Raw genomic sequence first — 13,608 nt, forward strand, 5'->3', positions numbered from 1 at the left:
GAGACCTCTCAAGTTTTCACTTTCTGTCATCAGAGTGTATAATCCGCATATCTGACATTGTGGATATTTCTCCTGGCAACCTTAATTACAGGTTTTGATTCATCCAGGCTGGCATTTCACATGATGTCCTCTGAATATTAGTTAAATAAATAAGGTGGAATATACAGTCTTGCCATATTCTGGTCTGATACCTAAACCAATCAATTGTTCCATATTCAATTTTACTTTGTCTTCTTGGCCTGCACACAGGTTCCTCGGGAGATAATTAAGATAATCTGGTACTCCCATCTCTTTGAGGACTTGCCACATTTGTTGTGATCCACATAGTCAAAGGCTTTAGTGTAGTCAATGAAACAGTAATAGCTTTTTTTTTTTCTCTTACCACCTTGCTTCCCTCCATAATCCAGTAATTGTCAGCAATTTGGTCTTTAGTTCCTCTGCCTCTTTGAAAACCACCCTGCTCTTCTGGTAATTCTCAGTTCATATATTGCTGAAGCCAATCTTTCAGATCTTAAGCATAGCCTCACTGGCATGTAAAAACAGAACAATTGTTTGGTAATTTGAATATCTTTGGCGTGCCCTTCTTTAGAATGGGGACATAAACCAATCTTTTCCAATCCAGGGGCTACTGTTGAATTTTCCAAATTGGTTGGCATACTGAGCACAAAATTTTAATAGCCTCATATTTTAGAATTTTAAACAACTTCAGTTCTAATTCAATCACCTTCACTACCTTTATTCTTAGCAAGGACCACTTAACTTCATTCTCTAGGATGTCTGGCTCTAGATCAGTAACCACACCATTGTGGTTATCAGTGATATTAAGATCTTTTTGCATTATTTTTTTCATGTATTCTTGACACCTCTTCTTAATTGCTTCTACTTTCTGTTAAGTCTCATCCTTTATCAAGCCCAAAAACATTGCTGAAAACTCCTGGAAAAGATCTGTAATACTCAAAGCAATTTAACCTTTCCATCCACACCAGAAAAGGCCAAGTGATTAAAATGTCATTGGCCCAGATTATAATAGGCATTTGGATGGAATATAGAGCTTACCCATCAATATAGCAGGGATGTAACTGGGACAGGCAGCGAAGAAGAAAAAGTTAGGGTCAGGGTTAAAAAAGAAGAAGGTGGGAGAGATTTTCTTTGAGAAATTGCAAAACTCCTTTGCTTAACCTATAGCTTCCTATGACAGCAAAGAACCTATTTTTTTATACTAATATTCTACCAGTGTTGTGTATGGTGGTGAAACACAGAGTACAACAGTCTCCAAAGAATTCAAAATTAAAACAACAGAAAACAATATAAAGGCGCATAGGGAGCTGGGGTTTGGGGTATGAGCAGGCTCAATGCAATCACAGTAAGGAACTTAAAAAAAGAATAACAGTCAAAGAGGTCAGTAAGGAATTGTATTATAGGAAGAAAAGACATACAAGTCACATGATGAAGGTAAGGGAAAACAGATGAACAAAGTTCTCCACTGGCATGCTTCAATATTAGAAGAAATGGAGAAGAAATGCCTCTAGCAAATAGGATGGATTCCCCTCTGGTAGACTTCTGAGAAGACAAGGTGCCAGGAGTCAGACAGGATGGGAAGGTATGGATGTCCAGTTTCATAGGAAAAAGCAAGTGATTAATTAATTCACAGCTCCATTTGAGTACTCTAAAGTGATTAAAGGATTTGCTAACACTGTACCATATTGTCCTTAGGTGTACACACAGAAGAGGTAGAAAACTGAACTAATATTATCCCATCATCTGAAAAAATGAGCTCCCAATGGCCAGGACTTTCTCTTCCATGGGTTTCCTGATTTCTTTAATTGTAAATAAAGGAAAGTATATTTCTCAGGCTGATGGAAGCCATGGAAATATAGATTTTTATTTAGAAGTCACAATAGTGCATCAAGCTTTGTGGAAATAAGTAACTGACCATGGATTCACTCCCATAAGATATTTTAGAAAGAAGGAGGAATAAATTGGGGGTAGAATGACTAGTCAATATCCACATGAATAAAACAGACACAAAATGGCATTTTTTAAACATAAGCCTCGGTTTCCCTTTTATTCCCCAACTCTATTTTATTTCTCCCTCCCCACTTCATCAGATTTTAAATTCAAATAAAATCCTGTGTAGTTCAAGTTCCCTTTTAATTATATAAAGTAATACCTGAGTTCAAATCCATCCTCAGACACTACTAGCTATGTGACCAAGGCAAGTCATTTTACCTATTTGCCTCAGTCTCAATGTGTAAAATGGGTATAATAATAGCACCCACTTCACAGTGTGGCTGTGAAGATGAAATGAAATATTATTTGTAAAGCACTTAACAGTGCCTGGAACATATTAGACTCTATATCAGTTTTTATTTCCCTTCCTTTTCCCAACTTCTCTCCAGTCTTAAGCCCCCTTACAGGTAGCTTAGGTACCTTCTTCTCCCTAAACCCTTTTCTGGTTCACTTTTATGTCCTGTCTTCTCCCTATTAGAATGTAAGCTCCCTGAGGGTAGGAACTGCTTTTCTTTCTCCTCATATTTATATCATCTTCTCGGTGTTTAGCAAAGTGTCTGGCACATAGTGCTTAGTAAATGCTTATTGATTTGAAAATGAATCAAAACTTGTTGGTCTTAGGGGAAGGGCACTAGCAGCCAAAAAGCAATCAAGAAAGATTTTATATAAAATCTGGATACTGAAAGAAACTAAGGATTCCAAGAGGCAGAGGGGAGGCTCGAGAGTATTTCAACAAACGAGGTGTGTGCAGAACTAGAGTAAACCAGTGCTGTTGGACCGCAGAGTGCGAGGATTGGAATAATGCCCAAAGAGACTATAAAGGGAAGAAAAGAGCAGCTAGTGAAGATCTTTAAAGGCCAGGAAATGTAAATTTAGTGGAACAGAAAAAGGAATTTTTAAGCTCTTACTATATGTAAAACACTCCGCTAAACGCTGGGGATAAAATCAGAGAATCAAAAAGGGCCCTGGTCTCAAGGATGTCGTGTTCTAATTGGAGGAGACAACACATAGAGGATAGTCCATCTTCATGTTCGTGTTCAGTTCGTGGCAGATGGAAAGGTCAAAGATACCAAAGCAGAGGAAGTAGTAGGGTAGATGGTAAGGCCTCAGGAACTTTGAGGAATAATGGTAGCATAGATGGTCCCCTACCAAGGGGAGAGTTCTGTAATACCTTAGCATCCGGCTGGTCATGGGTATCCTCTGCTTGATGGCCACTAGGAAATGGAACAATATAGGTTGGTTGTAGAAAAGTAATTATGATTTATGGCCTAATTGTATCTTACACTACCATGCTACAGATACCATTGCTTCAGAATAAATATTATCCCTATTTTTGACAATGATGCTGATAACGATTCATAGATAGACAGATGCTAATTCCATCAAATATATCAATCTCCTTTCACCTACAAATCACGTGATGCTCAGTCCACATAGTGTGTTCAATAAATAGTAGCTCACTGATTAACTGCCTCTGATATATAAAATAAAATGATAATAATGATAATAGGTAATAATTATAATAATATTTACAATGTGTCAGGCACTATGCTAAACACTTTTTTTTTTTTTTAGTGAGGCAATTGGGGTTAAGTGACTTGCCCAGGGTCACACAGCTAATAAGTGTTAAGTGTCTGAGGCCAGATGGCTGATGCTCTATCCACTGTGCCACATATCTGCCCCAACACTTTTAAATATTATCTCATCTGATCCTCACAAATCTGTGAGGTAGGTGCTTTTTTATCCCATTTTGCAGATGAAGATACTGAAGCAAACAGTGGTTAAGTGACTTGCTCGAGGACACACAGGTAGTGAATATCGGAGGCTGGATTTGAGGTCTTCCTGACTTCAGGTCTGAAGTTCTATCCACTGTACCACCTAGCTGCATAAACTAACCTCCATGTTGGTAAAAACAAATTTAATATACTGACATACCTTTCTTAGCATAACCTCACTTTACTTAATTCTGAATGTCAAACATTCCTAAGACAGCCTGATGGGATAGGAAAAATGTTAGACTGGGAGTCTAGAGACCCGAGTTCTAACCCTAGTTATGTTTCTTACTCTGTATCATCTTGGTGAAGGCTCCTTGACCCCTCTGAGCCTCAGGTTCCTCATTTATCAAATGGAGAAAACTCAACAATAGGGTTTTTTTGGGGGTTTTTTGAGGGGCAATGAGGGTTAAGTGACTTGCCCAGAGTAACACAACTAGTAAGTGTCAAGTGTCTGAGGTCGGATTTGAACTCAGGTGCTCCTGACTCCAGGGCCGGCACTCTATCCACTGAGCCACCTAGCTGACCCCAACGATAGTTTTAAAAAATTTTATTTAAAGGGGCAGCTAGTGGTGCAGTGGATAGAGCACTGGACCTATAGCCAAGGAAGACCCATATTCCTGAGTTCAAATCTGGTTTCAGACACTTACTAGCTGGGTGAATCCTGTTTGCCTTAGTTTCCTCTTTTGTAAAATTGAGCTGGAGAAGGAAATGGCAAAACACTTCAGTATCTAATCCTAAATGGAATTAGGAAGAGTTACACAGTACTGAACAACAACCTAATCTTTTTGTGAAAGTCATAATGTTTAGGAAAATCATGGATAAAGTGATTTAGCTACACTTCACAAGTCAACAAATCAATCAATCAATCAATCAGGATTTACTAAGAACTTGCAATGTATCAAGTATTGCAAGTATCCTGTTCTGAGACCTCATTCTGCCATGGAGGTAACCCCAGGCTTTCAAAGGCTAAACCAGTGAAACACAAACTTTGGCAAGATCCTACCACATGGAAAAGACTTTGAGCACAGGCCTGGGAATGGGTTGTATCTCTGTCATTCAAATACAAGGCTAAGGTTAAAGAGTATCATCATTAGTTTTGCCCCAAATTGACCGAACTTTAACCATCATGACTTGCACAGTGCCAGCTACGTTTTAGGTGCTCAATCAATGCACCTTCACTCTTAGTTCCTTGAGGGCACTGACTGATTTTTGTCTTTGTCTTCCCAGTGTCTACCACATTATCTGGTGCTGTAAAATGCTTGCTGAATGATGGGATTGATTGAAAGTCATCTATTTAGGGAGAGAGGGGTGGTGCTCAGGCTCCATGGAAAGAGTGCACCCCCAAGTGAAATAACATGAAATATTAGGACACATGAACATGTACATGTGTCCTCATAGTGTGAGCATAAAATAAAGCTGCTGCTTATGTAGATCATGAAAATTTGCTTGGTAGACCCATGTTTTAAGTTTTATCATTGCTAAAGGTCAAAAGAACTACCACCAGTATTTTCTGAATACTTTCTCAAAGAAATTCATTCTAGAGATGGTAGTAGCAGCAGCTGCAGCAGTAGTAATAGTAGTAGTGGTGGTGGTAGTAATAGTAGTGGTGGTGGTAGCAGCAGCAACAGCAGTAGTAATAATAATTTACTAGTGGTGGTGGTGGTGATGGCAGTGGTAGTAGTAGTAATAGTAGTAATATTTTTATAGAACTTCTAAGATTTGTAAAGCAATTTCCACACATCTCATTTGTTTTTCTCAACAAATCTGTGACATACTATTGTCCCCCATGATGAGGAAACTGAAGGACAGAGAGGTTTAAGTGACTTGTTCAGAAGTGCTCAAGTGGTGAGTGTTTGAGTCAAGATATGAACTCAGGGCTTTCAGAATCAAAGATCATCACTGTATCCATTAAGCTATGTGTCTTGATGCCACTGAGGTAACATAGGAAAAGAAGTAGCAGTATCAGGTAAAAGAATGGAGCAAATGATGGCTAGAAATTAATTTCTTGCTCAACTTCAGCCTTCTGCAGACAGCCCTTCTCCAACACACTTTTCCAGCTAGAACCCTGCACAACTTTGAAGAACACGATTACCCTTCTTAAATGACAGCTTTCCTGAGCTATGAACATTGTGCAATTATATTCATTCACAAACAAAATATGGGTTATCTTGTGCTTTTTAATTATTTCTAACATTGGGAAAATGAAAGTGCTATCTGTAAACCCAAAGGAATTCAGTGAATGAAATCAGGAAGTAATAGTGTAATGCAATTAAGATTGGCAAGTGTGAGGAATATAAGGAAATATGTGAAAAAAAACTTTTGTGAACAAACTTAGAGCTTGAAAAAATTACAAAACAAAAAGATTAGTATATTCTATTGTTTTTTTTTTTTTGTGGGGCAATGGGGGTTAAGTGACTTGCCCAGGGTCACACAGTCAGCAAGTGTCAAGTGTCTGAGGTTGGATTTGAACTTAGTTCCTCCTGAATCCAGGGCCAGTGCTTCATCCATTGTACCACCCAGCTGCCCCCATATATTCTTTTTTGTTTGTTTTTGTTTGTTTTTTGCAGGGCAATGAGGGTTAAGTGATTTGCCCAGGGTCACACAGCTAGTTAAGTGTCAAGTGTATGAAGCTGAATTTGAACTCAGGTCCTCCTGAATCCAGGGCTGGTGCTCTATCCACTATGCCATCTAGCTGCCCCTTCATATTCTTTAAAAAAAATATTCCTAATTATTTGTTTCCACATCACCAATGTTTCTCCTTGTATCTCTCCCTTACCCCTCCCAAAGACCTATCCCAGACAGCAAATGATATTTGTTTTAAACAAGGAAGATTACTCAATTGATAAAACTGATCATTACATCAAAAAGTCTGAAAATCCATTCAATGTTGTACTACCAAGGACCTCCCATTTCTTCAGTGGAATGGGATGGTGGGGGGTCATTTCATATTACTTCCTTGGAGGAACAAACTTGGGGAAACTGCTTGTTTTTTATAATTTGGCAACATTTACATTTTGAGTATTTTGTGCTATTTATTCTTTCCAAGGTCAGTGTATATTCTAACTATAACTATATTAAGATGGAAACTGCATGGGAATGAACAAAAAATAACCTTAATGGAGACTTGCGAAGGGTTAAATATATATTATGACATATTATGGGATATATTTCATTCATTTAATTGTAAACATAACAAGAGAAGTTGAATTTATTGTATTAATGTTCAATATGGTCTATCACAAATAATTAAAAGAAAATGAAATCGGAAAGCACAGTTCCTTTCATATGAGGAAATAGTTTAATTTAAATATGGCAAGGTGCTAAATTCATAGATAACAACGAGAATGAAGTGCTCATCTTTCAATTTGTACTTATCTTGGGCTATCATGACATACTTAGGTAATTAGATTGCTCAATTGACTATCACTAACCTCAGTCACTGAAATAAAGGATGCGATATGCATTTACACCGTTTCTATGATGTCTAAGGATTTGAAAGGGTCTGATCATATGAAAGACAATAGGAGTTGGTGAATAGTCAGCACAAAATGAAATGCATATTTATCAATGTGTCCCATGGAACTTTTCATGATTTAGAAATCCTAGGATATTAGATCTGCTAAGGGTCTTTGACACAATCCATTACTAACCCATTCAGTTTATTAATGAGGAAACTGAGGATCAGATAAGTAAAGTGATCTGCCAACGTCACAAACCTAATTAGCAGCAAAAGTGGATAGTAGAACCCCAACTCTCTGACTTCCAGATCAATCAGTAGGTCTTTCTGACCCAACTCATAGAAATATTCAATCATTTTAGTTCTCAGGTCAGGAACTGCTTTTTCTTCTGTATTTGCATTCTTAACATCTAGCAAATCCCTTTGAATATAGCAAATTCTTAATACATTCTTGAGGGATTAGGCTAGATTCAAATACTTTGCCAAGTATATAGCAATTTTAATGTATCTTTTTAAACTTAAAGTTTTAAGTATAAAAATGTGATGGCCTAAAAGCTTCCATTTTTTTTCCTTTATCCTAGTCCATAGAATTTGAAAAATAAGTATGTCCACATTATGAATTTTGTGATAAATAAAATGATAAAATTATATATTATATAATAATATAAATTATTATGGGTATAATTAAGTATAAATTATATAGTAAAATTTCACAGATAGGAGTGGTCATCTTGTTTGGGAGTTTACTTAACTTTCTAAGAAATAGTAAGAGGTAAAGATCTTAACTATATACATATGGAAAGAACACTGTGCCGAATAAAGATGTCTTCTGGGTTCAAAGTAGAAATCCCGAAAAGATTTCCAAGGCCATTTCCTCAGCAATTACTGCATATCAATCAGGCAGTGATATTTCTAAGCCAGTGGCTTTGTCAAACTTAACTGTTCTTGAAGGCTTAAAAGAATTTCCACTTACCAGTACTGATACAAAAAGGAAAAAAAAAAAACTTCTCAAAACCTCAATTTTCTCAGTTGTGAAGAATATAACAACTTGTGATAAATTTTGCAAAGCACTTAAAAATATCATCCCTTTTGATCCTCACAACAACCCTGGGAGAGGGAACTATAGTTATCCTGATAAAGTTTAATGGGGATAATAGCACAGTATTATGATGAGGAAACTGAGACAGGTTAAATGACTTCAACAAGGTCACATAGCTGCTAAGTATCAGAGGCTGGATTTGAACTCTGGTATTAACTCCAGATCCAGAGCACTGTTTGCCTCAATGAATTGTTATGTGGACTAAATGAAAAACTTTTTTGAAAGCATTCAACTGAAACCCAGTAAAGGACTATTATATTAGCAAAACTACCTCATTATTGTAAATAATTCTTTTGATTTTCAGAAACATGGAGAGTAAACAAACCTCAATTTAAGCCCTGCCTGGATTCTTCACTTGAGGCATGTATGTGTTCAGTTCAAATGGAAAATTGCCAAACTATCCCCGTGGATAACCAAGTTGTATTTATATTTCTGTAGAATTTTTTTTGAGCAGAAATGAAGAAACTTCCATTCACAACTCTACTTGGGGGGGCAGCTAGGTGGCACAGTGGATAAAGCACTGGCCTTGGATTCAGGAGTACCTGAGTTCAAATCCAGCCTCAGACACTTGACACTTAACTAGCTGTGTGACCCTGGGCAAGTCACTTAACCCTCATTACCCTGCAAAAATTAAAAAAAAAAACAAAAACAACTCTACTTGGCTCCCCACTCCACCAAACAAGGTACCCGTTGGTTTCCTCCCACAACCCAACCTTTCACCTTCCTTTTGAGCATGTCTTTGCCCATTAGATTTTAAGCTCCTTGAAGGTAGGAACTGTTTTTTTTTTTCTTTATGTATCCCAAACACTTACTACATTGCCTGACACTTAATAAATGTTCATTAAATTGAATTGTACTGAAAATACCTGTGACCTACCAGTAGAATCCCTGTCAAATTACAGTCAGGAACTCCATTGAAATTCTATAGCCAAGACTAGATCATGTGAAATACCACTCAGTCTCAGACTCAAGGTCTATATAGAAGAGGAGAAATGTGAGGAAAAGGGGTTAGGACATTACTCCCTTGGGGGGGAGGGGTAACAACAACCCATCCTCTAGTCCAAGGATAAAAGAATTATATGCATTAGTGTCCCAATACAATAATATACCCAGTGAGTGAGATAGCCCCACCTACTTCAAACAAACTGTGTTTAAAGTTATTATAAGTGCTTGACATTTTGAGTATAATTAGAAATGGAAATCAAAAGAAAGTTTCTTACCAAGGCTGAATTCCAGCTTAGGTTCATTTGGACTCTTCTGAATACCTACAAATAAAAGATGTTAATAAGTTCATCAAAAAGATATACTAGGTGGTGCAGTGGATAGAACACCGGCCCTGGTTTCAGGAGGACCTGAGTTCAAATCCGGCCTCAGCCACTTGACACTTACCAGCTGTGTGACCCTGGGCAAGTCACTTAACTCCCATAGCCCCGCCAAAAAAAAAAAAAAAAGATATAATTCCTTATTTTATGTATATTTTAAAACACATAATTATACAGTTGGAATTGTAGTAGCATTAGTAGTAGTGATGGAGGTAGTGGTGAGTAGTAGTAACTGACATTTATAGGATGTTTTAAGGTTTACAAAATACATAAATACATATTTGAGCCTCATGATGACCCTGTATGGGAGGGACTCCTACTGCCCTCTTTGAAGAGATGAGGAGACTAAAGCAGAGGTTAATGGACTTGCCCTGGGTCACACAGATAATCTGAAGCAAGATTCAAATCCAAGCCTTCCTAACTCCAAGCCCAGGTCTCAATTCCTTATATCACACTCCCTCTACCTCATTTCATTTGTCTGCAATATGTAAAGTAAACACATGTACTGCAATGATAATTTTTTAGGAACAAATGAGTCCAATACATTTAATGCTGCAATGATCTAGTAATCTAGAACTGCTTATGCCTACCTTTTCACTCAACAGATATTACAAACCATTGGAAAATTGGACTGGCCACCTCTTCCAACTATGTCTGAAAATTCTACACAGAAATGATAATGTAACGGAAGCTTCAAGGACTTGCTATTTCATCAAGACTCCCTCTACCAAATCTAGTTCCTTCACAGCTTAGTAGATGATCACTTCTTTGAGTTGTAGCCAAAGATTTTCATGACATGATGGTTGATCTTTTTTTTGTCAGTAAACTTCTCCCATAACAACACCAAGTCTTTGCATATTACTTTAATGTTTAAAAGTGCTTTATAAATATTATCTCCTTTTATTTTCATAATTATTATCCCTGTTCTATAGATGAAGAAGTTGAAGAAGACAGCAGTTAAGTCACTCTCCCAGGGTCACACTGCTGTCAAGTGTTTTGGGCTGGATTTAAATTGTCTTTAAATCTAGCACTTCATCCCCTGTGCTGTCAAGATGCCTCTCCATGGAATGGAATTATTTAAAGGGGGGTCGGGTGCAGTTTGGTATTTTTTTTTAACTATTTCCTATGCAACCAAAGTATTATCACAAGACCCCATCTACTTCTCAGATGAAGTTGTATTTTTATCTTATATTGGGTAGATCATTTAGGAGGAGAGTAGGGAAGTCTGAGTTTTCATTAATGGGAGATACTAGGAATATTGGGTGATTCACAGGTAAAGGGAATGAGTACTAACTATCTCCTTATTGTCTGTGAAACCTAGGCTGACACATTTAATCCCTCTGGCTCTCAGTTTTTTATCAGTAAAACCAGAGGTTGGACTCTCAAAAATCCCTTTTACCACTAAGTGCATTCTCTAGTGATTCTAAAATGATATGGTGATATGGTTCCTGTAGAGTCATGATTGTAACGGGGATGAAGACAAACTGAAGCATTGAATCTAGAGTCTAAAGCTCTGCGTTCAAATCCTTACTTAACTACACATCACTTATGTCATGTGACCTTGGCAAGTCACTTATTCTGTACCTTAGTTTCTCCATCTGTAAAACACAAAAGTTGGACTAAATAATTTTCAGGGTCCTTAAATCCTATGATGCCATGATTCTATAATCTATGTGGTCAGTTACTGGTTCCTTTAAAGAAGCAAAGACTGATATGGATAAGTGAATTTATCCCTCAGTTTGGTTTCCTTAATGATCCATTTTCTTTTAACTTCATTGGGGGGTGTGTGTGTGTGTGGAAATAATGTGACCAAATATAGTCAGAAACATTTCTGTATTGCTAAAAATAACAATAAATTCATTTTGTTATTTAAAGGAGTTAAAATTTTTCATGTTATTATCAGTTTTTAGTAAAATTCCAAGATATACAAATAGAAACTAGCAATGCCAATGCAAGGTAGGTTTGTGCAAACGTTGAATCATCTGAATTTTTCCAAAGCTTATTATAACTTCTGCATTAACTCTGCTCTAAGCTCTGACAACTCTATTCACAAAAATGAATCCAACCACTATCATTTACCAAAGATTTGTGCATGATATAAACTGAATATTTGGGCATCCATCTGTCAGTGCCAAAGGATGAGGGCAATAGAAATATTCAGGATTTTTTTTTTTTAAAGAATAACACAATACAGACTCAAAGAGTATAACCCAAGGCCCTGGTATCTTAAGCATGAGAGAAACGCTCTGTTCCCCAAAATATACTAATTACTTCTATAATAAAGAGAACAATTCGAGGGCTCAGATGGTAAGCTGGGCCAAATCTCTAAGCCTGGCAGGCCTATTTATAGCTCTATGGTGCTTTATGCTGGGTTCCAGGTGCAGCCTAAAGGTTCAGATGGCATCATGTTTCAGATACTTTTAAATTAATTGCCTTTAGAGTTCTAAAAAGAGGAAAACCTTGAAGGAAATGGAGCTAAAATAATAACACTACACACTGCCTGCAACTATGTAATGTAGACAACATTGATCAGCAACAAAACTCAGGTCAAATACAACGGAGAGCATCTGCACTAACATGTTAAAGCAAAAGCCTAAACGTTGCCTTTCTTTTAACAAATGATAAATTATAAAAAAGCTAGGGTGAAATGAATGGTAAATGACAAATATTCTTTTAGGCCAGTAGTATTAAATTCAAATAGAAATAGTGTCACTAAACTATATATCTATAAACTACATATAATATATGTTCTATAGCTAAAGATCTCAGGGGACATTTATTGATTTAGAAAATCATAAATTACTATTATCTATGTTTTATTACATTGATATTTTTGGTAAAAATTTCCCAATTATGTTTAATCTGGTTCTGGAACACTAAGGGGGATGAGGGGCCATATTGACCTGTGTTTGATGTTTCCATTTTAGACTATATTGTTCAGACCCTTGACTACCCATTGCAGGTCAAGTGGAAAATTTGCCTGGGATAAACATCAGAAAATGCACCCTCTAATCAGGGTCTCAAAATATAAATTCTATTTGAGGGAGCAAAGAACCTTTGACACTGTCCTCCATAAAAGTGTACCTTCTTGAAGGCAGAATGGGGTAAAGGCATGAAGGAAGTCACCTTGGGGAAGGACCATGGCTTTGAGTGAGACAAAGAGGGAAACAAGTTGATGTGCTATTTGGTATCTTCCTACTTTAATTATTCTTGCCTAATGTTAATCTTAGCTGCTTATAGCTGCAGACGGAGGGTGGGTAAGCACTATCAACATCCTCTAAAAGTCAGTGAAAACCCTAGTTACAAATTCTAGCTTCCATTTACTACTCTTGCAACTATAATTTGTGAGTGAGTTGTGTGTATAGTTGTTTTTATTTGTCCATCTCAAAATAAACTTTTTCAAAATATTTTAATAGCGAAGTGGTCAATGGATTGTGCACAGTTTTTTAGCAGGAAGATACGTAAACGCTCAGAATTAATTTCAAATTCTGCTCCAAGTCCCTAAAAGTATAAAACAAATGAAAACACCCTGATGTTTTACAGAAGCGGTCGATGTTGAAGGGATTGTAGGAAGACAGGGACACTAATACACTGCAGGTGGAGCTATTACCTGGCTGAGTGGGTACCAGAGAGCAGTAAAACATCAATTAATTCTAATGACCAATCAGAATTTCAGAGACCTGGTGATGGAACATCACTCCCTTTTGGAGAGTCTTGCTCTCTGTTGGGTCTACATGGATGCTTTTCTTCATGATAAGGAAATATTCAATTAGAGAGGATGGTCATAGGGGAAATGAGATTGGTATAGACACAAAAGGTACAAATAAACTTTGAAAAAGAAAACAAATTAAAAATAACTGTAAAATTACAAGCCACAACATTTTGAAGGACACCAGGTAAGTGATAACCAGGCACAGACAAAAAGAAAACATCTTTCTATTTAAA

The 13,608-nt window shown here is 36.9% G+C and overlaps 1 protein-coding gene across 3 annotated transcripts in view; it reads right to left on the reverse strand.

The window, feature by feature from the left end:
* INPP4B (inositol polyphosphate-4-phosphatase type II B) overlaps nt 1–13,608 on the reverse strand; it is a 965,936-nt gene that overhangs the window by 493,039 nt on the left and 459,289 nt on the right. For all 3 annotated transcript variants that reach the window (XM_043973131.1, XM_043973128.1, XM_043973129.1), the window contains one exon: nt 9,562–9,606. In XM_043973131.1, coding sequence (XP_043829066.1) covers nt 9,562–9,606 — 45 coding nt within the window. The remainder of the gene's footprint in view (nt 1–9,561; nt 9,607–13,608) is intronic.

This window comes from Dromiciops gliroides, chromosome 6, assembly GCF_019393635.1.
Source record: "Dromiciops gliroides isolate mDroGli1 chromosome 6, mDroGli1.pri, whole genome shotgun sequence".
Lineage (NCBI taxonomy): Eukaryota > Metazoa > Chordata > Mammalia > Microbiotheria > Microbiotheriidae > Dromiciops > Dromiciops gliroides.